Source organism: Acomys russatus, chromosome 23 (assembly GCF_903995435.1).
Source record: "Acomys russatus chromosome 23, mAcoRus1.1, whole genome shotgun sequence".
NCBI classification, from domain to species: domain Eukaryota; kingdom Metazoa; phylum Chordata; class Mammalia; order Rodentia; family Muridae; genus Acomys; species Acomys russatus.
Window position 1 is genome coordinate 36,552,057 of NC_067159.1, and position 26,076 is coordinate 36,578,132.

Below are 26,076 nucleotides of genomic sequence, written 5' to 3' on the forward strand. Positions count from 1 at the left end.
CTCTCCCTCCCTCTCTCCTCTTTCTTGGATCACTCTGGTTGGTCTATTCACGTGGTCATGAACTGTGTCTTAACTATACCAACTTTGGGGCCTGGTGTTGTACTATATAACTTTGTGTTTACATGACACAAGCATTTGAACAGAGGAACTCGTTTTTAACTACTGTTCAATGGGTCTTGTTCTAAGCACAAGCTGGCCTGTTAGTAATGAAGTGGTGTGTCTTTTTATAAGGTTTTACCCTAGATTCTAATAAAGGGAATTTGTTTTGAAATGTGATTAAACCAATATCTAAAGGGCATATAAAAACACACAGTTTGAAAGATTTGAAAAAACATCTTTTTTTTAAATACAGGAGGAGAGAGTCACGAACCTCAAAGGCGCAGATGGAAATGAGCCAACAGAAGGCAGTAACCTGCTGAACACCAGTGAAGAAAGGCCACAGAAATCACCAACAGAACCCAACAGCTTGCTGCGTCTGAAGCAAACACTGGCTTGCCCTCCACACGGCTTGGTGGGAAGAGCGATCACAAATGGTGAGTGATCACAAATGTGGCAGGGAGGAACTCAAACAAAGAGCATCAAAGATGGAATCACAGTGAGAGTTTCCAAAACCATATCGGTAAAAGGACAAGAAGAAACTCACTTCTTTCTTAAGTTAAAACCGCTAGGCAGAGCAGTTGACAATGGTTGTGACTCTGCTTCAGATGGTCATTCAGGGGTCATGGGGCAAAAAGCTCTACCCTCTCTGAAACTGTGGTTTCAGAGGTGTCTGTGGTCACCACATTTGAGCCAGTCAAGATAGCAGAGATTAGAGAACGCCTGTATCTGAATAATTTCACACAACCACTGTAAGGCTCCACTGGGAGCCCTGTTTGTAAATGTCTCGTTGCCAGAGAAACATCATGTAAATGTTAATGTCATTACAACAAACGCAGGCCAATCCTCAGCAGTGTTCTGTTTAAGCTTCTCACCAAGGCCTGTCATTTCACGAGAGATGGTTGCAATTCAACCATGTCTTTGTAAACTTTGAGGATTTGGGGGAGAGAGAAGCATTTATATCAGCTGAGATATATCTGCCTTTTAGTTTATGCAGGTAACCTAAAATATATTAGAAATCTGATGACTACATAGATGTTCAGAATCAATGATACGACTTTTTGTTCACAAAGGGACAGTGTGTTTGTGCATGCATGTGTGCTTCCGTGCACATGAGCACACGTGGTGTATGTTAACTGTGCAATAATATGAGAAAGAAGGGACTGAAAATTGTCCATAAAGACACATTTTAAGACAATTTTGCAAAGTATTGAGAAATGAAAACATGATTGTCATATACTTATGGTTTTTTTGTTTGTTTGTTTTTCTTTTTGTTTAGTTTTTTGAAACAGGGTTTCTTTGTGTAGTACTAGCTGTCCTGGAACTCACTTTGTAGACCAGGCTGGCCTCACTTGAACTCACAGCGATCTGCCTCCCTTTGCCTCCAATGTGCTGAGATTAAAGGTGTGCGCCACCACTGCTTATGGCTTTCTTTGTATTGATTCCTGAAAATCAAGGCTCAATTCTCAATTTCCAATTCTTGACCTTGATTTGTGCATTTGTGTGTGTGTGTGTGTGTGTGTGTTGCTTTGCTTCAACAAAGGCTGTTAAAATCTGTATAGCTCAGGATCATAATTCTCCTGCCTCTGCCTCTCCAGTGCTGGGATTGCATGCCTGTACCACCCACCCAGCCTCACCCAAGTCTGTAAGCTGTACTTCAAAAGGGAGGGCTCACTGAGATTTTCATCATTATTATGACAGACAATGAAAACAAATATAATATGTTGTACTTTAGGTGGTGAATGTTTTTACTGGAAAAGTAAGATTCTGAATCTGTGTGGGGGGGGGGGATGTTAAACTATTAGGAACATAGAAACCTAGGTCTCAAAATATGAATTATTTAAAGAGGCCATACATAATTTGATACCTCTCCTTTCCTTTATATAATTTTTTTAACTTTTACCACTGAAAAGATGACACATATCTAGTTAAAGCATTTATAATAAAAACAGATATCAGTAGAAGAATATGTAAAAATGAATAGTGTGATTTGAGGAATCATTTTTATTTTTATCTTTTATTTTTAGCATTTTGTGGCATTGTATGCTTCTAATTGTGGAATTAGTAAAAAAAAGTTCAGTTTATGCTTTAATAAAGTCTAAAACTTAACAGCTGGAAAGATCTGCCTTCCATTCTTTATGTAACATTTTATGGAAATCTTAGCTTGCATACTCTGTTGCAAAATAGAGTCTCTGAAGGTGCCTTAGGCATTTCACTGTAATAGTAGCTCACATCTCTGGGAAAAAAATTGAGGCTTTAGAAAAAGAAACATTACGTTTGGCTACTGCTTTAATTACTTTTCTCATTTTGTGATAATACAGAGATGGATCATGTTTTTTTTTTTTTTAAGTGTGATAATTCTAAGCAAACACTGATTGTACAAGAAGTGATGGTTAATGTTTAATTCAAGGCAGAACTACATATTGGAGTGTAACTGGAGTTCAGATGTTCTCAGATTTCTACTAAAAGGGTCAAGACAGTGATTGTTCTCTGTAATAGCAACTGTTCCATGTTACAAGAGGGTGTTGGATCCTTCTTGCATTGTGAAGGGAAACGGGGCCGCCGACAGGGAACAGGTGTGTTCAGAGGAACTGTCAGTTCTCTGTGTAAAATCCTGGCTGTCCTGGAATTCAATGTGTAGAATAGACTGGCCTTGAACTCTCTGAGAATGCTGGCATTAAAGGCGTGTGCCACCATGCAGCGGCCCAATTCCCAGGTTCTTTTTGTTTGTTTGTTTTTGTTTTATGTGTTATGTTTTTCCAGACAGGGTCTCTCTGTGTAGCCTGGACTGTCCTGGACTTGCTTTGTAGACCAGGCTGCCTTTGAACTCACAGAGATCCACCTGCCTCTCCCTCCCAAGTGCTGGGATTAAAGGTGTGCGCCACCCTCCCACCTCCACCCCACTGATTCCCTGGTTTTTGAACTGGTTGGTAATCACCTATTTGTTCACATTACTCGTGTCCTTTATAATTTATGGTTATAAACATTTGCATATGGACTCAACATTTATTTTTAAACAATTTCGGAATACAACATAATTTACATATAAAAAAGTTTTCCTGGTGTTCTTGTTTTATTTGTGGTGTGTGTGTGTGTGTGTGTGTGTGTGTGTGCACATGTGTGTGTTTAATTCTCTTTTGTTGTCATTTTTTAGGTACCATGGTTGTTCTTTTGTGGGCCATGGTTTGGTCAGTTACTGGCCCTGAATGTCTTCCTGGAGGAAATCTGTTTGGAATTATAATCCTGTTCTACTGCGCAGTCGCGGGAGGTAAACTTTTTGGACTCATTAAGTTTCCAACATTGCCTCCTCTGCCTCCTCTTCTTGGTAAGTGCTAAATGCTCTCTGATCTCCTCGAAGCAAATGAGAGCTTTTAAAAAAATATTCTGAAACGCTTTGGAAAATAAAGGAATAAAATATTGCAGTATTTGCTGTCCTGGAGATGAAAGACAAATTTTTATTTAAAAAATTATCAACAAAACAAAACAACAACAGCAGCAGCAAAACCAAAAAACCAGATAATGGTGTTACGTACCTTTAATCTCAGCACTCAGGAGGCAATGGCAGGCAGATTTTTAAATTCAACACCAGCCTAGTCTACTGAGTTCCAGGAGAGCCAGAGCTACACAGAGAAACCCTGTCTCAAAAATCAAACAAACAAACAAAAGCAAAAATGTATTTGTGTGTGTGTGTGTGTGTGTGTGTGTGTGTGTGTGTGTGTGTGTGTGTGTGTGTGTGTGCCAACAGCACCCATCAAAGGACAGCTGTATGGAGTCAGTTCTCTCCTTTATGTGGGTTCTGGGGATCAAACTCAAGTCACCAGGCTGTGACGCAGGTACAATTCCAGCTAAGCCACCTCTCTGGCTCCAGTTGTTGAAGGAGTTTTGTGAGGAGTCATTAGATGTGGTGAGTTTTTTTTTAAATTAAGTAATATGAATTTACAATTAAATAGCTTGCTCGTAAAAATAAGAGCAATGAGTTCTCAAAATGTACTATGTCTTAACTATATTTGCTATATTTCCTCTTATCCAAGCTCTTGAGATTATGGCTATGGCATTTAATGATGTTCCTCTGGCCATTTTTCCCCCTGAACTCCATGAACGGCAACGGCACATGGAAACACTAAAATCAGCTATGCTAGAAGTGTCTGTGATGCAGAAGTCAGTAAATGCTACAAGACCTGACTTGTTACATTTGTTTGGTTGTTGTTGGTTTTTGTTTTGTTTTGTTTTCCAAAAAGGGTTTCCCTGTAGCTCTGCCTGTCCTGGGCCTCACTCTGTAGACCAGGCTGGCCTCAAAATCAGATCCACCTGCCTCTGCCTTCCAAGACTGCTGTGACGAAAGGCGTGTACCACCACCTCTGGAAGGTCTTATTAAATTGTGAGTCACTCTGGTCATTAAAACAGTAACATTGTGATCTATAATGTTGTCATATACTCATCTTACCATCGGAGTAAGTAAAACTCTGACCTATGTCCCTGGCAATACTCCCTCTTCTAGGTAATGTGCGTGATTTCTTTGCTGAGTGAGGTTGTGCACAACTATTTCACTTTGAGGTTTATCCAATCTATGTTAAACATCATCCACTTTGGTTATAAGCACAGGAGTCTGTCAACTTTGAATAAGGACATTTCTGTGAGAACTTAGTGGGACTGCAGATAAATTGAGGTATGGTTGACACTGTGACTTTTTTCTCTTCTTCTTCTTCTTCTTCTTCTTCTTCTTCTTCTTCTTCTTCTTCTTCTTCTTCTTCTTCTTCTTCTTCTTCCCCTTGGTTTATCAAGACAGGGTTTCTCTGTATAGCTCTGGCTGTCCTAGAACTTGTTCTGTATGTAGATCAGGCTGGCCTTGAACTCAGAGATTCACCTGCCTCTGTCTCCAGAGCTTAAGGATGAAAGACATGCCCCACCATGCCTAGCTACTGTGACTTTTCATTCCTAAGTGATGTTTTAGTTTCAACTTCATGAGAGAGAGAGAGAGAGAGAGAGAGAGAGAGAGAGAGAGAGAGCGCCTCTTAATGTTATCCCTCCTACAAACAGAGTGGCCCAAATACTTCTGGATGTGGACAACCCAGATTGTACTTGATGGGGTTAAGAAAGAGAGAGAACACAGAACTGGGTGGGCAGGGAGATGGTGGTAGAGCTGAGATCTGGAAGGAGTACAGAGGGGCATGAATATAAGCAAAACACATTGTGTGACATTCTCAAAGGCATTGCAGACATCTTCTTGTGTTCTAGAGAGCAGGACGGCAGGATTGAGAACACAGAGCCTTTTTTTGTAGACTAAATGGCAGTGGTGAGAACCGATGGGTCTGTATTGAACAGGGTCTGTAGCAAGTCAAAATTAGTCTCTATTTGGGGGGGTTGTTTTGTTTCTGTTTCTTGAAACAGAGTTTCTCTGTGTAGCCCTGGCTGTCCTGCCTCTGCCTCCTTCCTCTTGTGCTAGGATTCCAGGCCTGAGCCACCACCAGCCGGCTGTCTCTATTTTTAACAGTATCCTAACCTTTGTAAATGTGTTTCTCAGTGTGAAGTGTGGTGCATGTGGGAACACTGTGTGAAGAGGGTATGGCAGGCCAGGCAGGGAGAGTAAAGACCTCAAGTTCTTTGACAGACAGCAGTGATGCATACCTTTAATCATAGCAGTTGAGAGGCCGAGACAGGTGGATCTGAGTTCAAGACCAGCCTGGTCTACAGAATGAAGTCCAGGCCAGCCAGAGCTACAGAGAAACCCTTCCTGGAAAAACAAAAAAGCAAGCAAACAAACAAACAAACAAAACAAACAAAAAATAAACAAACAAACACACTTCTAGCATAGCTGATTTTAGTGTATCCATGTGGTGTTACTGTTCATGGAGTTCAGGGGGGAAAAGGCGGGGGCGGGGGAGAGAGAAGCGTCTTACACCTTTGAGACAAGCATTTTCTGTCCGAGAAACAGTTCCTCCCTCCCCTGGCCTGGACCCCTTGTTCACCTATCTTTTCTCAGTTTTTTTCACATGGGGTTGTTAGTCTTCTTCCTCTGATGGTTGTAAGCTTGTTGCTGTATTATAGTTCCTAGCATTCACCCACTGCATAGACAGAAGTCATGGTCTTCTGTCTACAACTGATTCTATGTCCCACCTCTGGTATAAAACAATGAAGGCAGTAAACAGTGAGGAGCACATCAACTAAGCGGCACCATCGGATGTGGCAGGGCAGTGTACGTTTACCTTAACTGTCTTCCAAACCTTTAGAAAGTGTGTTATGTGTATCTTACTAAGTTGTCTTCTGTGAAGGTAAAAGAGAAGCCATAAATAAATAAAGAGAAAGAGAGAGAGAGAGAGAGACAGAGAGAGAGAGAGAGACGCCATATATAAGTAGTTACTGTTGTTGATGGCTCAGGTTGTCTGACATTTCAAATAACTCCTGAAACTATTTATACTCAGGGGTGACTGAATTGACAGTGGATTAAAGCATCTTATTTAGGATTTGATCATTATTCCTTCTAAGTGCTGCACTTTGTGTGTCCCTTCTATATTCAGCCATTTGGACAATATTAATTATTCTAATCATTTTTACACATAAAGTATTTTCTTTGCCCTTTCTATTTATCATATGTATTTTAATTATGAATTCAACATCATTTCATGTAAAGTGCTGAATAAAACAATCTCCCTATTTGAAAACTTAACTAGGCCTGCTTGATCCATTCAAGGCATGCTGCTCGCTGGCTTTCTCTTGAGAAACGTCCCAGTCATCAGTGAGAATGTCCGCATCCAGCACAAGTGGTCCTCTTCTTTGCGAAGCATCGCGCTTTCTGTCATTTTGGTTCGTGCTGGCCTCGGTCTGGATTCCAAGGTATGGAGTGCGAACTTCTAACTATTGAATAACACGGATGGTCTTCTGCTGTTACAAGGGTCAAGCTTCAGGAAATGAACACGGACGATGCACATGGCATTCTCAGGCAGAGGGAGTTTATTCCAGGCAGGGCCTGGTACTCCTACTGTGCCTCACAGGAGTTCGGATGTCCCCGTGCTATGCTCTGAAGGAGCAGGTATCACTGTGAAGGGGAAAACATGACATAAGTCATAGATATAGGCAATGTGTCAAGCCCAATATATGTGTGTAAGGCAGACTGTATTTATTCAAAGGACTGCCTATCAGATGGAATGAGTCCTGTGCATGCTATTGAAAATGCTGTTTGCCTGTATACCTTTGAACGTACAAATGAGTGCTCTTTGGGACAAGAAGCATCATTTGGCCTCCTTCTGGGGCCATAGGCCATATGATTAGATTGTACGTGGGTTGTAAACACAGACTCTAAAGTCACCCGCGTGACCCTAAACTTAGCCCCAACACTTAGCAATTTTAGGAACCGAGGCCACTGACTTTTAACTTGGGCCTTAAATGAGAACTTGGTACACTGTCTCTCAAACATGGACAGTGAAGAAATGAATTCCTGCTGAGTAAAATTAATCAGCTGAAAAACCCATGATGGCTGAGCATGGTCTGAGAAAGTGCTGGCGGTTGCACTGTCCACATACTGTCAAAGGGACATATTGGTGTGTCCACTCTTATTTTTCAGGCCCTGAAGAAGCTGAAGGGGGTGTGTGTGCGACTGGCCATGGGCCCCTGCATTGTAGAGGCCTGTGCTTCTGCCCTGCTTTCACACTTCCTGATGGGTTTGCCATGGCAGTGGGGCTTCATACTGGGGTAACGACTTTTTTTTTCTTTTTCATATGAAAATATTAAGGGGCATTTGGGGCTTCCTGATTCCATTTAAGAGAATGTAAAATGGCATTTTCTTAAAAGCACCATAAAATATATCATAGGCGAGCATCTAGACAGTCTAGCTGTAAGATATATTTTGTGTCTCTGTCGCTAACTGTTGCAGTGATTGAAATAAACTAAATTGTACTATTTATCCTTTTAAATTACCTATTATTTAACAATACAGACACAAGGGGTGTAAACTGCTAGCTCTGTGAGGTAATTTTGTTTTCGTAACTATATCCAAAATGTTTATTTACAAGCCTGATTCTACAGCTAAACTCCTAGCTCTTTAGAAATCCCTTTCTGTCTGTGTCCTTTTACCGAGCAAGTCTACCTTTCTCTTGAACTCCTCCAACTCCATGAGGGCTCCTTAGCTCTCTCTCCTAGGATACCGTTTACCTATGCCTTGCTAGCTGCTTCTGTGTTGTTCCTGCAAGCCCAGAGCCCCTCCCATGAGGGCTGTCCCAAGTCCAGAGAGAGAGAGAGAGAGAGAGAGAGAGAGAGACAGAGAGAGAGAGACAGAGAGAGAGAGAGAGAGAGAGAGAGAGAGAGAGATCTCAAAGATCCAATTGCTATAAAGAAGGCTCTAGCTCCTACACCTTTGGCAGGCTGAACCATGTCACCAACATAGTGGGGCGGGGGGACCCTCAAGGCCACCCAGCTGATTTTGCCTATGGTCAGAGAGCAAACACCGCAAGACCTCTCCCAAGCAACTTACCTTAAAATAGGCCAAAACCTTCTATTTTTTAGCTTTCTTATCAAAGGAGGGCTTCAGAGGCACACCCAAGCTGCATCTCTCAGGACACACCTAGCTGAGTCTGTTTAAGCTTTTATGTTTTGCTAACAATTAGTTTTTCTGTGTACAATAATCAATATCCTGCAACACTAAACACTAAACTACTGAAGAAGTTGTGGGTTTTTTTTTTCTTTCCTTTTCTTTCTTTCTTTCTTTCTTTTTTTTTTTTTTCCCCTCTCCATGCCCAATTCCAAGCCTGGGAGTTAGATGCTGGATCCCCCACCACCACCACCCGCCCCCCCAAGCCTTCATAAGCATCTGGAACCACTGTGTCTGCCAGCAGACATTGTGATTTGGTGGCTCTCCTACCCATTCCTTCTAGTGTCATGTTTGCATGCCCAGTGGGTGAGAGCCATGAGTCGTAGATACATTAAAAGCACAGAGCCAGAATGTGGTGTTTGCATATGGACAAGAAGAAATTCGACCTGTCAGAAGTAGGAATCAGAGGGTACTACCTCGATCCCAGCTGCAGCTCTGTGATTTCCAGCTATCCAGTCTCTCTTTGCCTCGATTTCCTTACTTGTACCTATTTCCTACTGTTATGGTGGTGATAAAATTAGCTTATATGTGTGAAGCCCTCGAAGAAATGGGTGTTTCAAGCTTGGTGAGTATGTAAAAGGCTTCCCAGTGTCACCTCTGTTGCTCTTCCCAGCTCCTGGCCCCATTCTTACAGCCTCCTCATCCTTCAGCTCTGCTCTCTTACTTCACTCTCCAGAGCTAACTGAAGCCTGGGTGCAGTTCAGAATGTGCATGGTAACTTTTCACACCTTAAAAAATGTGACGAGTGGGCTGGAGAGATGGCTCAGAGCACTGGCTGTGCTTCCAAAGGTCCTGAGCTCAAGTCCCAGCAACCACATGGTGGCTCACACCATCTATAATGAGATCTGGTGCTCTCTTCTGGCCTGCTTGCTCACGTGCGGGCAGAATATTGTATAAATAAGTAAATAAATCTATTTTTAAAAACCCTAAAAAAACAAAAAGAAAGCATGACTGGTATATACATTTATATATATTCAATATCTCTCATAATACATATGTTTTAGGCAGCCATGGTCATTGCAAAACAGATTGTCCATGGATAGATTTCAAAAAGCAGTGTTCTATAGACCTTTCTGTCTATGTGTTTCTGGGCTGTTTAAGCAACTATAGTTATCCAAAGTCTAACCTAACCTGTAAAAGTATAGAAAGGGGAGGCATCGTTATGACTTTCCAGGTGGTGGTGAGCAGTTTGCTTAGAACACAGTGTCTCATATTCTGCTCTTAGTTTTGTCGTAGGTGCAGTGTCTCCAGCTGTTGTGGTGCCTTCAATGCTCCTTTTGCAGGAAGGAGGCTACGGGGTTGAAAAAGGGATCCCAACTTTACTCATGGCTGCTGGCAGCTTTGATGACATCCTGGCCATCACTGGCTTCAACACATGCTTGGGTGTGGCCTTTTCCACAGGTAATGTCACCTATCCAAGAGCCTGTGGTTCTCTTAAGGTGTTTACATTGTGGCATGATTGCTTAAGACACTGCATAGGAGGGAGGCACTGGATCCCTCTGCAGAGCCATCACAAAATGGAGGAAGCTGCCCATCGTCCCCCTCTTTGGAGCATAGGACAGGAGCACTGAGGGTAGGAGGATTATAGAACAGTTTCTTCTTGGAGAGGTCTAGGAAAGTCTCAGTGTAGCAACCACACAAACGGTGAGTAGATTTTGCAATAGGCACATAAAAGAGACAGCAGTCCAGGTGATTCGAAAACATGAGCATTTTCTGTTCTGTCTTTAGCTTGCTCTTAGTTCCTTGTAAATTAGTCTTTTGTAAGCATCAGTTTCTTGTTCTGTAACCAATGAATGTTCCCCTTCTCTATGAAGACCTAATAGATAATTATCTTTAGCTTAACTCTGCTATATGACTCTAGCAACTCATATGAAACTTAAAGCTGCAGCTCTCAGCCATAGCTATATATTAGCATTACCCAGAGAGGTTTTTTGTTTTGTTGTTTTTTTTTTTTCAATGTAGGCGTTACCTTAGAGCAATTAAATCAGCAGCCTTGGGAATGGGAGCCAGTGTAGCCATGACTAGGAACCATGGCTTCACAGAGGAGGCAAGAAGAACAAAAGACACACGGGAATTCTTAGAGCAGACTGCTCTGAGCTTTCCCAGTTTGCACATCTTCCTGGCTGGCTCCGTTGTGTCATCTCTGCCTGCCTGCTACAACCTGCTGTGAGAAGTTTTGATTTTGATCTGACTAGATTTCTTGAGAGGACATTTAGGAATGAGCCCAAGAATTTTGTTTCGTTGTTTTAAGTGACATCTTGTTTGTTTTAAGTGACATTTTGCCATACAGGAGACTGAAGCATATTAGTGACACTCTAGAGTACTAGAATATAGTCTTTTCTTTTTCTTCTTGTTTTTGTTTTTGTTTTTGAGGGGTTTTGTTTGCTTGTTTGAAGTCAGGGTTTCCCTGTGGAGCTGTGGCTGTTCTGGAACTCAGATATCCACATATCTCTGCCTCTCAACTACTGAGGTTAAAGGTGTGTACCACCACACCCTGCATTTAGTACCGTATTTTTGGGACTATAAGATGCACCTGACCATAAGATGCACCCAGTTTTTAGAGCAATAAAACAAGAAAAACAGTAAAAACCATTAATTAGATCATAAGGTGCACCATAATCCCCCCCACACACTTTTTTGGGGGGAAAGGTGCGTCTTATGGTCCGAAAAATATGGTACATTCTTTCTTGGAATAGCTCTAGCATGACGCCACCATCATGGATGGGCTTTTGTTTTGTTTTTAGTTGACAGAGAAGGGAATGCAACCTAGGACTTTGCTCTTATCAGGCAACTGACACGCTTACCCAAAACCCTAGCACATTCAGCAGGCGCGCCATTCGCCTTCTAGAAAACTATCTCTGCCAAGTCATATTATGTGTGTGTGTGGGGGGGGTTGTTTTAAATATGAGAAATACTTAGTGTAGAAACAAGAAACCACAATGACTCATTGGTACCTTTTGTCACAAGACAGTTGAAAAATGGCTTTTTGAGCTGGAGAGATGACTCGGGGGTTAAGAGCACTTGAAGTTCTTTCAGAGGGCCCAAGTTTAATTCCCAACCCCTACATGGTGGTTCACAACCATCTGTAACTACAGTTTCAGGGGATTTGACACCCTCTTCCTGGCAGGCACACATGTGGTATGCAGACAAAATACCCACACATATAAAATAAACATGAAAAGAAACATGACTTTATTTAAAGAACAGTTTTAACACTATTTTTCTACACAATGTCTTAACAAAGACTCTCAAAATTTACTTTCCTGAGCCCTGTTTGCTATGATGGAAAACAGGCTCTATAGCTCCTCTTAATTGTGATATCCCAAAGGGGTTAAGTCACATGCAAAGAAAAATTCCTTTAGGGAAATCTAACAAATAATTTGTTTCAGATTTATTTTTACCATAAAGAATTGGGCAGATGTTTTTACTTTATCAGATTCTTAGGTTACTTTGAGCTACAGACCCAGCACTTGTTACTTGAAAACTGGACCAGTCCTGTTACCTGTCCATCTATTCGTATAACATAGTAGAACAAGCCTGCCCTGAATGATGGGTTTTATCTCTCACAATTTGCTACGCTTAAGAAAACTATTAAGTACGTAAACCCATGAAAAGTAACTAAACTGTACCTTGCGCTGGTTTTGAAAGTTTTGTCCAACTATGTATTTTCTTTTCTTAGAAGGCAGAAGCTTGTTTGTTCATTTGTTGTTTTGTTTCAGTTTGGTTTGGTTTGGTTTGGTTTTTGTTTTTGTTGTTGTTGTTGTTTTTGTCTTTGAGACAGCGTTTCTCTGTTTAGCTCTGGCTGTCCTGGAACTTTCTCTGTAAACAAGGCTGGCCTCAAACTCAGATCCTCCTGCCTCTTGCCTCCTGAGTGGTGGGATTAAAGATGTGCACTACCACACCTCAATAGACACATTTTAAAAGACATTTAATGTCACCTATATTAAAAATGTGGAGAGATCATATTTGACCATGTCCCCTGAATGGGGAGACCTGGTGGCACTCAGAGGAAGGATAGCAGGCTATGAAGAAGAGACTTGATACCCTATGAGCATATACAGGAGGAGGAAGTCCCCCTCAGTCACAGTCATAGGGGAGGAGAGTAAGGGGAAAATGGGAGGGAGGGAGGAATGGGAGGATACAAGGGAGGGAATAACCATTGAGATGTAATATGAATAAATTAATAACATAAAATTAAAAAATAAATAAATAAAAATGTGGAGAGATGGCTCAACAGTTCAGAGCAGTGGCTGTTCTTCAAGAAGACTCAGGTTTGATTGGACCAGCATGCAGGTGGCAGCTCCCAGTTGCCTGTAACTGCAGTGCCAGGAGGTCCTGAGGTCCTCTTCTGGCTTCTTTGAGCACTGCATGCATGTGATGCACAGATTTACATGCAGGGAAAACAGCCATGCACATAAAAGAATACTTTTTTTTTAAAATGTAGAGCACAGGAAACGTCTGTAAGAATTCCCTTCTGTGTGGTTATATGCACAAGGTTTCTCTGTGTAGCCTTGGCTATCATGGACTCACTTTGTAGACAGGCTGGCCTGGAACTCACAGAGATCTTCCCTGAGTGCTGGGACTACAGGCAGTCACACTGAACCCACCTTGGTTATATGCTTTAGCTTGATGATGTTAGGCGAATGCTTGTGTAGTGATGGGTTTACAAGTCCTCGCTGGAGTTGTTCTTTCCTTGTGTCTTTCAGGGTCTACAGTTTTTAACATCTTCAGAGGCATTTTGGAGGTGGTAATTGGTGTGGCAACTGGATGTTTTCTTGGGTTTTTTATTCAGTACTTTCCAAGCAATGACCAGGTAAAAGAACTAATCTGAGAAAATCATGCTGGAAATTGTCAATGGGAGAACCTTCTAGAATACCTTCCTCAAAGATGGATGTGTAAGACATATTTAAGAAAATGGTCCCCACTTTTAAATTGAAGATTGCAGGACATAGTTGAGGAAACGGTCCCTGCTTTTAAATAGTTGGTTACTATTTTGGTGCTGCACTTGAGACTGAGGCGACTGTCCTAGTGCTGCTCTGTATTTTATACACATTTCAAATTTCACTGTAACTTTATCAGTTACAAAATAACAAGATATGCAAGTTTGGGGGAGTTGTGTAGTATTCAGCTAAATCAAGATTTGTGATGGCTTTTTGCACCCAATTTAGTATCAAAATACTTTAAATCTCAATGCTGTTGTGGTAGTGTGTGATAGCACATGCCTTTAATCTCAGCACTCAGGAGGCAGAGACAGATAGATTGCTGTGTTGAGGCCAGCCTGGTCTACAAAATGAGTCCAAAATAGCCAAGGCTAACACAGAAAGACCCTGTCTCGAAAAACCAAAAACCAAACCAAACCAAACCAAAACCAAAATAATCTCAATGCTGTCAAACAGTAAGTCTTGCAATATCTCATTATAATATGGTAAAACATCACTCAAGATCAAAGTTTTTTCTTTTTCTTTTTTTAAACGATTTTATTTTATTTATTATGTATACAACATCCTGCCTGCATGAGTTCCTGACCACCAAAAGAGGATGCTGGATCTCATTATAGATGGTTGTGATCCAACATGTGGTTGCTGGGAATTGGACTCAGGACCTTTGGAAGAGCAGCCAATGAGCCATCTCTCCAGCCCCAAAGTTTTTTCTTAAGGAGAAGCAAAAGCTTATTTCCCTTCACTCTCTTAATTCTTATAACATTTAAAAAAGTAGATGGAAATATTATCTTTTTAAAGATTTATTTATTATATATACAGTGCACATTAGATCACATTATAGATGGTTGTGAGCCACCATGTGGTTTCTGGGAATTGAATTCAGCACCTCTGGAAGAGTAGTAAATACTCTTAACTGCTGAGCCATCTCTCCAACCCCAAAATGTTATCTTTATAAAGTATATTATTTGGAAATTTGAGAAGATTGATAATTGCATTGGGAATCTAACTAAAGAAAGTGTTACCTGCAGAACATTCTTGTTTTCCTCTAAATTCTAGGTATAGGAAATCAATTGTTAAAAGTCCTTTATTTGAAGTAGTTGAGCTAATCAATTTTTTTTTTCTTCTAGGGTAACCTGGTGTGGAAACGGGCCTTCCTGGTTCTGGGTTTTGCTGTGTTAGCTGTGTTCAGCAGTGTTTATTTCGGTTTTCCAGGGTCAGGAGGGCTGTGCACACTGGTCATGGCCTTCCTTGCAGGCATGAGGTGGGCTGACAAGAAGGTAAACTTCATTGTAATTTCTTCCTCCTCCTCCTCCTCCTCCTCCTCTTTTTCTTCTTCTTCTTCTTGGTTTTTAGAGACAGGGTTTGTTTGTGTAACAGAGCCTTGGGTGTCGTGGACGTACTTTGTAGACTAGGCTGGCCTAGGCTTTGAACTCACAGAGATCTGCCCACTTCTGCCTCCCAAGTGCTGGGATTAAAAGCTTGTGCCACCATGTCCAGATAAAAGATTTGCACCTTGGACCTTCAAATGGAAGGTCTGATATCTTACCAATTGAGCTATTCAGGTTTTTTTTACATTGTAATTTCATCTGCCCGTGACTCTTTTTTGATTTAAAAAAAAACAAAAACAAAAACAAAAACAAAAACAAAAAACACAACTCTTTCTTTTCTGCTCTTTCTTAGTGTTATATTAACAAAATATTTCATCACAAAAGCTATTTCTACTCACACAGAAAAGTATGCCCAGTGTCTATATGCATATGCCTTTTACCCATATATACCAATCAATCTATCACTTAATGTCTTTGCTTAAAATACACTGTGGTCATATGATCACGATCGCTTCCTATTCCTTCATAGATGCAGAACATCATACGAGATGGCTAGACTACATTTGGTTTTTTGGCACAGAGTTTCTCTGTGTAGCCTCGGGGGGGGGGGTCTTAGAACTTGCTTTGTAGACCAGAGTACCCTCAAGCTTAGAGATCCTCTTACCTCTGCCTCTCAAGTGCTGGGATGAAAGGCATACACCAACCCTGCCCAGCACCAGTTTTTACCAATACATGTGCCTTTGTTGTACTTCTATGTTACAGTAGTCATTGCTTCAACAAACCCGTCCATGTACTATATTTCTTGGGCTCTAACACATTATCAATTCTAAAAGCCACTCCTATTTGCATGCTACTAAGAAAAACATTGACAAATTATGATATAAAGTCTTACCTTAAAAATGTTTTTAAAAAACATCTTTCAAAAAAAATACTGTGTTTTCTAGGGTTCTCCATAGGATAAATCTCTAAAACCAGAATTGCCCTAGGAAGGGTAAGCTGTGTAAACATTTGGTCACATCAACTTGCTTGTACAGAACATATATTTGGTAGTATCAACTTGCCCTTTAATAGGCTAAGCCAGTTTCTGCAGTGAGAAGTTTTGGCTTCTTTAAAAACACAGAAAAGTTATGAGAATATGTTTTTGTTTTAATCCCGGGTATGGGATATGGGGCTGCTTCAGTTTGTCCACAGCAGCTGATTGTGATTTGCCGTGTGCTCTAGCAGGGCTGTGATTTTGCCAGCTGGCAGGTAGTTTTTGCAAGTGTATGACATTTGGAATTCTGGGAACTCTTGGGGGGGGGCGGTGCATGAATGCTAGAATGTTGAGAGGGGATGCAGCAGCTGCTCCTCCTCCTGTTCTTGTTGTTGCTGCTGCTACTGCTGCTGCTGGCAGCTGTGGTGGTAGTTGGTCAAATGGTTATGTGCAGAGAAAAAGAAATTGAATAGCCTGATGGTGAAGATAAAACTTGCCCCAAAGAACTTGAGGGCCCTAATCAGCAGGAAGAGGTCTGATGATAGTGATGCCCTCTTTGCTCTCTATTCTTTTTTTATTCCTACCTAGTGTTAAGGGGCTGGAAGGGTGGAATAAGGGTGGAGAAGGGCACAAGAGAGCAAGGAACCCACGAAGCAGCAAATGCCGGCCACAAGTTCATTCCTGGTAGTATTTTGTGAGAGGATCAGTTTCTGATATCCTGGGGTGTTTTACTAATCTGATAGGTGAAACGTGTGGCCTGCTCTGATCTAATTTATTTCTACATGTGTGAATTCAATCAGCATTTTCCATGACTACTAGGCAGTAGACAACTGTCTTTTTCATACTTTGTATGTATGACATTCTAAAACTGACTTTCAGCTGGGAGTGGCGGTGCACACCCAGAATCCCAGCACTTGAGAGGCAGAGGCAGGAGGATCTCTGTGAGTTCGAGGCCAGCCTGGTCTACAAAGGGAGTCCAGGACAGCTAAGGCTACACAGAGAAACCCTATCTTGAAAAAAACTAAGATTTTAAAAAACCTGACTTTCCAGAAGACTAAAAATGTTGGGCGTCTCAGAGTATGTTGATGACAGTAGCTGCTTTCTATTTGTCCATTTTTATTTTGTGCGTGTGTAAGTGCCCACACATGGAAGCCAGAGGTTATGTTTTTTGTCTTCCTTTATCATTCTCCACCTTGTTTTGAGTAGAGACTCTCACTGAGTCGGGAACTCAGTGCTGTAGGCAGATCATCTGGCCAGGCAGCTCCAGGAATCTGCCTGTCTCTACCTCCACCCCCAACACTGAGGCTGTGGTTACTGACCCTAGCTTTTATATGGACACTGGAAAACTGAGCACAGGTCTTCATGCTTGCACAGCGAGCACTCTAGTCACTGAGCCCTTTTCTCATCCCTAATATATAAACATCTCAAGGTTTGATATATTACAAACTTTCATCTGGATTTGTATTTCTTCCTTGTTCCACAGTGTAATATAGTCTATGAGCTTAGATTTCTCTCACTAATCCCAACCCTACAAGTTACTGGGTGTATGACCTTGTAGTAATTAATTCTTTCCTTTACCATGTAGGTCCCAGGCATCAAACTCGGGTCATCAAGCATGGTGGCAAGTGTCCTTACTCTCTGAGCCATCTTGCTAGATCTGGCTTTGATCTTAGACAGTTTGAAAATAAATAGTAAGGCCTAGGGGCTGGAGAGATAGATGGCTCACAGGTTAAGAGCTTTGGCTGCTGTTTCAAAGGTCCTGAGTTCAATTCCCAGCAACCACATGGTGGCTCACAACCACCTATAATGAGATCTGGTGCCCTCTTCTGGTGTGCAGGCAGAACACAGTATGCATAATAAATAAATAAAAATCTTGAAGAAAAAAAAAAGGACCTAGAGCCTAGTGCACACGCCTATAATCCCAGCAGTCTGTGAGTTTGAGGCCAGCCTGGTCTACAAAGGGAGTCCAGGACAGCGAAGGCTACACAGAGAAACCCTGTCTTGAAAAACTAAATAATAATAATAATAATAATAATAATAATAATAATAATAATAATAATAATAATAATAATACTTTCACAGAGGAAACTCATTACTTCTTCCTCTTTCAATGATGTTGCTTATTGAATTATATTTGCATATTTTCTTTAACTGTTTAGTCACAGTAACAAAACATTAAGCAACATAAAATTTGCTAGCCTTGTAATTTTATTTTCCTTTTGAAGCACAGGGTATCATATCACATTCTGGCCTCACATTCACTATGTAGGTAAGGCTGGTCTTGAACTCCCAATCTTTCTATATCACAGAGCTGTTTGGCTGGATTGGCAGCATTTGACTAGGTTGCTAGCTGGCCACTAAGCTCTGGGGATCCATCTGCCTCTGATTTCTTATTTGTGAATCTCCAATTCTTATCCCAAAGCAAATAATTCAATTTTTGGTAATTATAGCTCCACATAATAAATTTTTCTTTGTTTCTCTTTTAAGTCAGAGGTAGAAAAGATAATTGCAGTGACCTGGGATGTTTTCCAGCCCCTCCTTTTTGGCCTGATTGGAGCAGAGGTATCTATTTCATCTCTCAGACCAGAAACTGTTGGTAAGAATTTCTCAGTGGTTCCTATGCTAAAAGTGTACTTCCAAATCCTGATCTGGAATATGTTAAGTATGTATTTATTTACCATTATTAACTATGACCTAAGTCTTCTGAGAGGTTAGAAAATCAAGAGTTAACAGCCCCTGCCAATGCAAAGATGATGTTCAAATCAAGACCTGAATTGTGGGAAAGGGTTTCGAGACAGGGTTTCTCTGTGTATCCCTGGCTGTCCTGGACTCTCTTTGTAGACCAGGTTGGCCTCGAACTCACAGAGAGATCCACCTGTCTCTGCCTCTGGAGTGCTGGGATTACAGACATATGCCACTGTACCCTGCCAAGACCTAAATTTTAAAGGTGCTAGTTAGTTCTGCAATGTGTTCCCATGAGATGGAAATGTTTGGTTTTACCCTACATTCAGACAGCATCATGTTAACATTGTCTTGATTGACAGCACTGCACTTGCAATTGGTTAATTTGTAAATATTGTTCCTCTCCTTACATCCCATTATTGTTTCACATCAGGAATTCTATTCCTTGCCACTCCTACTGAATTACAAATACTTCCCCCGTATTCTTATTCATCTCAGAAAGTGTGTATGTATAGGTGTAGTGTCTGTGCCTGTGCCTGTGCATCTGCCTGTGAACACGGGTGCACGCACATACCAAGCCACATGCGTGGAGGTCTAGGCTCAGTTCTGAATTGCCGTCTTGCTGAAGTAGAGTCTTTCATGTTTCTGCCACTGTGTTGCACATCCCAGGCAAGCTGGCCTGAAAGCTTCTGGGCCAAAAGCATCTCTGCCTCTCATCTGAGGAATGCTGGGATTATAGATGTGTGCCAAAACATCCAGACTTTTTGAGGGGGCTTGGCGCGGGGAGAAAGGACTTATTTATTTGGCTTATACTTCTTTTTTATTTTATTTTATTATTTTTAAAATTTGCTCACTTTATATCCCTCCTTTCCCCCCTCCCTCATAACTTTCCAGTCCTACCCTACCTTCCCTATACCCTCACCCTCCCTCCCCTACTTCTCAGAAAGAGGGAGCCCTTCTCCCCTATCATCTGACCTTAGCCTATCAAGTCTCATGTGGACTGCCTGCATCCTCTTCTGTCGTCTGGCAAGGCTGCCCTGCCAGGAGGAAGTGATCAAAGAATGGGCACCAGAGTCCATGTCAGAAGTAGTCCCTACTTTCCATATTATGGGATGACAAGGAGGCTGTGCTGCCTATCAACTACATCTGACCAGGGGGTCCGCACCCCCTCCTCTGCCTGGATTTATTGACTTTATTGGTCTCTTCGTGGAGCTCCTGTCCCCTCTAGGTCCTTTTATGCCCCAACTCTTTCATAAGACTCTCTGCACTCCACCTCAAAGACTAGCTGTGAGTCTCAGCATCTTCTTCGATCCTCTGCTGGGTTGAGTAATTCAGAGGACCTCTATGGTAGGTTACCTTCCTGTTCCTTCTCTTCAACTGTTTCAGATGTCTATTCTATTTGTCCTTCTGAGTGAGAATTAAGCATCCTCCCTAGGGTCATCCTTGTTATTTTCCTTTTAGGTCTTTGTATTGTAGTGAGGCTATCCTGTATTATATGGCTAATATCTGCTTACAAGTGAGTATATACCTCAAGACTCAGGGCATATACCCAAAAGATGCTCCACCACACATTTGCTCAACTATGTTCATAGCAGCTTTACTCATAATAGCCAGAACTGGGAAACAACCTAGATGTCTATCAACTGAAGACTGCATAAAGAAGCCGTGGTGCAGTTACACAGTGGAATACTACTCAGCTATTAAAAACAAGAACATCTTGAAATTTGCAGGCAAATGGATGGAACTAGATAGGATCGTCTTGAGTGAGGTAACCCAGACCCAGAAGGACACGCATGGCATCCAGCTTTTAAAGAATGTTCCAAGGATTGAGCCTGGGACAGCAGCCTTGAGAGATTAGCTCTTTAACACCATCTCCCTGGTCCTCTTTTATGTTGTTTAATATTTACATCTACAGTTTCCTTGACAAGTTTCTATTGTCACATTTCTTAAAAGGAGATCATTCTTTCTGATACATACCAAACATAGGTAATATTTAATCATGTTACACCAAGTGAAATAAGACAGTCACAAAGTGCAAGTGCTTGTATGATCACTATGTAATTGTATCACTGCACTTATATGAGGCACACTCACAAAGGCATAAAGTAGAACCATGGTTTCCAGGCCTGGGGTACAGGGAAATAGGAAATTGCTGTTTAACGGGTATGCAATTTAAATTTGTAAATGAAAATCTTCTGGTATTTGGTCACACAATAGCATGAATATACTTAATGCTACTGATCCATACATTTAAAAGTGGTAAAGATGGAGGGTCAGTGAGATGGCTCAGCAGCTAAAGGGGATTGCCACCCAAGCCAGGAAGCCTGAGTTTGATGCCCAGAATCTACATAAAAGTAGGAGGAGAGCACAACTCCACAAGGTCATCTTCTATGTATCTGACCTCTCCTCTCACACTGTGGCACACAGAGACAGACAGATCTATAAATTAGTAAAGGTGGCAATGTTAATATTACTAAAATGAAAAGAGACTGAGAGTACGGACAGATGATAGATGCTTTCTCCATTTTACTTACAGCCTCCCCTGCCACACTGCCTCCCCTTCCCACCTTTGAACTTCTCAAAACCAGAGCAGCCTTGCAGTCCACATCCACCCCATCCTCTATCTCAGTCCTTATCCATCCGGCTTCTCCTCCATCACACAGCCAGTGGTACTCATCAAGACTCTCTAGGAAAATCTAGTCTTTACTCTCACCTACATTAGTTGTTACTGTCACTTTGAAACATTCCTCCACTGAATTCTACCATTTTCCACAGCCTTTGAGTCTCCATTTACACTCTACATAGCTTAAATACTGGATTTAATCTAATTTCCCCCCAAGACCTCCTGTGCTTCTCACCAAATCTCCTCTATCTCCTTTCCACACTGCTGACATCAATTATAAACAGTACAAATCAACTTGTTTGTATCTTGCACTTCAGATAGCAGATGCTTTTGAAAAATCTATCAGTCCAGGCAACTGCTGTTCTAAAGAGGGGCATAGCACCCTCTTATAGGTGTATTGGAGGGGAGGAAGGCAGCAGGGTCTCTCTGTGTAGCCCTGGTTGTCCTGGACTTGATTTGTACACTAGGCTGGCCTTGAACTCACAGAGATCTGCCTGGCTCTGCCTCCCAGAGTGCTGAGATTACCAGCATGTGCCACCAGGGCTGGCTATAGGCATACTTTTTAAATGCAACCTTATTTTTGTTCTTATATCTACCACCCTCTCTACCTCAATCCTTTCCAACACCCTAACACCAGGTAAGGGAGACAGAAGGTTAGTAGGGAAGGGGGCATTGAGTTCCTTGGACAAGTACAATCTTCATCTCATTAGAATATCCCCAACTTCTTCTTGTTTCATTTCTCTTGACCACTTGACAAGCCAACAGGAGCAGGAGGAGGAGGGGAAGCAGGGAGAGGAGGAGCAGAAGGAAGATGAGCAGGAGGAGGGACAGGAGGAGGGGGAGCAGGAGGAAAGGGAAGAGCAGGAGGAAGTGGAACAGGAGCAGGAGGAGGAGCAGGAGCAGGAAGAGGAGCAGGAATCAGCAGGAGGAACAGTCACACTTCCTCTCTTGGGGCTCCGGATGTTTATACCCTCTCTAGAGTCCCCAGAATTAAGCTGTCTTCAGCTGGCAGAATAACATCCCTGCCAGAGCACACACAAGGCAAATAGTCTGCTCCTGTGGACAATCTGAAGCAGCTACGTGTTGCATCCCTGGGATTAGAACAAAAACATGTTTACATAACATAACTGGGTTTTTTTTTTAAGATACCAAAATTCTCATGACACCTTCATCCATCAGGACACACATTGCAGATTTGCAGTGCAGCCTCTCATACTGTGTACACTCTGATCTTGAGCAAGACTTTCTCCTTCCTGAACTTCGGACAGTCTCCAGTAGTGTGACTGGACCTTTCTTTCCACAGTAGTTCGTAAATAGCTCCAATAATAATCTTAGTCTTATACTCAGTGAAGAATTCACAGCTACTTTAATGAAATTGTTTTTCCTCATCTATACCTATCTACTGGTTTCTTTGTACTTGACTTAACTATACCACATACAAAAAGCAGATTTTCGTTTCTGGCATCTTCAAACTTTGAGGCTTATCAAAGTATATACTTTGTCTACCCACCACCTCATTTAAAGCTTAAATCATTAAAAAGATATTTAAGTTATTTTACTCTATATGTTCTGTGTACATGGATACATGTGAACCATATATGTGCCTGGTATCCACAGAGTTCAGAAGAGGGCACTGAAGATCCTGGAACTGGAGTTTCAGAGAGTTGTGACCATCATGTGTGTGATGGGAACTGAACCTGGGCCTGTAAGAATAACAACTGCTCTTGACTGTTAAGCTATCTCTGGAGCCTTGCCTTGTGTCACTTAACACCCTCATGCTAAATAAGTGGCTCTCAACCTTCCTGATGCTTCAACCCTTAATATAGTTCCTCATGTGGTGGTGACCCCCCAACCATAAATCTTATTTTCATTGCTATTTTATAACTGCAATATTGCTTCTGTTTTGAATCATAATAAATCTCTGATATGCAAGAAATCTAATATGCAACATCTGTGAAAAGATCGTTCAACCTCTACAAGGCTCCTGACACACAAGTTGTGAACCACTGTTAATAAGCACATGGAGGAAAATGTAGATCTTCCTCAAATGGGTATGGTGCCGTGGGCACCTAGTGTAGGATGTACTGACATTGGATTGATAGATCTCAAAGTATGAGGGAGGCAGAAGCGTCAACATCTAATTTAAATTTCCTTTGTAAGAATTCAAATTTGTTTGATTAAATTCTGGTTTTACAAAGGGAAGATTTTAAAGAATGGCACGATTGATCTCATTCATTTCTTTATCAATTATGTGCAACCGTCTTTGTAGTTAATGTTTTAAGATTATTCCTGTTAATAGTATTTTGAAATGTAATTTCTCCTAGCATCCCTTTGTTTCTAAAACATGAATATTTCTTTCAGGCCTTTGTGTTGCAACCCTTGGCATTGCTGTGTTGATTAGAATTCTGACTACTTTCCTGATGGTGTGTTTTGCTGGTTTTAACATAAAGGAAAAGATATTTATTTCTTTTGCATGGCTTCCAAAGGCCACAGTCCAGGTAGGTAATGATCAATAGAAAGGCATATCATTTTAGCTGTTACCTCTGTGTGCATGCAGAAGAAACCTGTGGGCAACTGTAACTGTGTGACTCATATATGTTTTCTCTCTCATTTTATTATCTTAGAAGCAAGCATTATTATTCTCCTTGGTATAAGCAGTTAACAGATGGATTAATGTACTTTTCCCTATGTAAAAAAATATTGCATTTGGCCTCTAAAACAAAATGATAGTGTTCATAATACATTCCAATGGATACAAATTATACAAAACACTTCACCAACTCCTGGAGCAAAGAATTCACCAAGTAACATCATTTTGAAGGTCTACCACTTCTATGTTTGAGACTTTTTGAAAATTAGTGTACACTCCAGAGAAAATATAATGATTTACAGTTTTATCCTCTTCTAATAAATATAACCATACTTTATGCTTTTTATCTGTTAAAATGATAAGAATAGGTGCTAAACTTGATCTTAGCCAGAAGGCCGATATGGGATCAGCGTTTTCTTTATTAAAGCAAATCCTTAAAATTAAAACATAAAACAAACAGTAACTTCCATCTTTTGCAAGAGAAATTTATCATGTACAACAACATTTTTTTCCTAATATTTTGAAGTGTACAGACCTTATAGTACACAACCAATGTGTACTTTTGGCATAAGGAAGTGTTACTCTCCAGGTAAGGAGGCAGACTGTGTGAGTAACCAAACCAACTGCAGTACACTTTGAAAGAAGACTGAGTTGAACTGGCTGAGCAAAAGGAAAAGCAACTTGCTTCCTCAAATAATAATAATAAGTGACTTTTAAAACATGTGCTTGTCTTACGTTTCCAACCTTGTGCTAAAACGTCCACAGGCTGCCATTGGGTCTGTGGCTCTGGACACAGCACGCTCACATGGGGAGAAGCAGTTGGAGGGCTATGGAATGGATGTGCTGACGGTAGCGTTTTTGGCCATCCTCATCACAGCACCCATCGGAAGCCTACTGATTGGTTTGCTGGGTCCCAGGCTTCTTCAGAAATTTGAACATCAAAACGGAGCGGAAATTCTTCAAGAGACTTCTGCACACATTCGGAGGTAAGAAAAACGCCGACCGTAGTGGCCAGAAAACTGTTTGCAGAAGCTAACTGTATCAGGATGGAAGTCGAAATGTATAATGTTGAGGGTCCAAATGTATTAGCACCAAGCACAGTTCACGGTTAATAAACAAAGAAAAGAGCAAGGCCTGCAGACTCTGCAGCTCCCCAGAGCTTGTTCCTGGTCACTGGCCGCTAGCCTTGAATTGATTCTTACTTTGGGCACCAAAATGCATTCTCTCGTCAGTTTCTGTTTTCACGCCCCTTCTGTCCTGCCCTGTTTCCATCCTGCCCACCTTTCTGCCTTTCTATGAAGTGTTGAGATTGATTGGTAGATGAAGAAACTTCACAGACACTTGCCAAAGACCAGTGAAAAATCACACACACACACACACACACACACACACAAACACACACACACACACACACTTGGTGGATGAAGCAAACCTCCAACAACCTAATTTTTCCCCTACAGCTTATATATCCCAGCAAAATCTTTTAAGCAGTATGAAAATTACAATGTGGTTATATTCAACTTTTCTTCAAGTGACTGATTACAATGAATACACATAAGAAACCCAGCATGCTCCCAATACCTTACATGATTAAATGTTTCATGTAATACAGGTGAAAAACAAACTATTCCCAAGAACCGACATACATTCATATCTAAGCAACTTGTTACAAACTTAATGAAGTGTAAGTAAGCAAGATATTTTTCTCATCCAGTTTCTCTTACTGACATGCTGCAATTCACAGCTACAAAGAAAGGACTCATCATTTTATTATTTATCTTAAAAAAGTAATCCTATACAAATCTTAAAAGAATCACAAATCTAAACGTTTATATATAAAAAAAAACAATCAGCCATTTCTACTTTGAATCCATAGGGTACACAGCTACTCATTAACAATTTTTTATTAAATCATATCAGGACGCCAAGGACAAAAGTGGGTACAAGCACATCACTCTCATCACCAGCCCGGCTGAAAGGCACATCGGCTGGTACTAGTTGGGCTCCACAGTTCTTGTTCTCTGACCTCAAGAGTGAGCCTTTCTGAACTTTAAACTGTTCCCCGAGATTTTCTACATCAGAGCCACTAACATAAACATCTTTTTTTTTTAATTTTTTTTATTAATTTATTCTTGTTACAAACATAAACATCTTAATCTAACTTCATTAACAGTCTGCATCTCCAAAACCCTTTCTAAGAGTGGTGGGTGAGTCATTAATCTGCTCCAGCAGCAATACTTGGACAAGATCAATCACTAATACT

At 41.2% G+C, this 26,076-nt stretch overlaps 1 protein-coding gene and 1 pseudogene across 1 annotated transcript in view; one reads left to right on the top strand and one right to left on the bottom strand.

The window, feature by feature from the left end:
• The first annotated feature begins 360 nt into the window (after positions 1-360).
• Slc9b2 (solute carrier family 9 member B2) overlaps positions 361-26,076 on the top strand; it is a 32,110-nt gene continuing 6,394 nt past the window's right edge. The window contains exons 1-10 of the mRNA XM_051165714.1: positions 361-533; positions 3,251-3,421; positions 6,785-6,927; positions 7,655-7,782; positions 9,903-10,078; positions 13,384-13,490; positions 14,745-14,894; positions 18,406-18,514; positions 23,585-23,721; positions 24,579-24,799. Of these exons, the coding sequence (XP_051021671.1) occupies positions 3,256-3,421; positions 6,785-6,927; positions 7,655-7,782; positions 9,903-10,078; positions 13,384-13,490; positions 14,745-14,894; positions 18,406-18,514; positions 23,585-23,721; positions 24,579-24,799 (1,337 nt within the window). The 5' untranslated portion in view covers positions 361-533; positions 3,251-3,255. The remainder of the gene's footprint in view (positions 534-3,250; positions 3,422-6,784; positions 6,928-7,654; positions 7,783-9,902; positions 10,079-13,383; positions 13,491-14,744; positions 14,895-18,405; positions 18,515-23,584; positions 23,722-24,578; positions 24,800-26,076) is intronic.
• On the bottom strand, positions 24,104-24,220 carry LOC127206797 (uncharacterized; annotated as a pseudogene).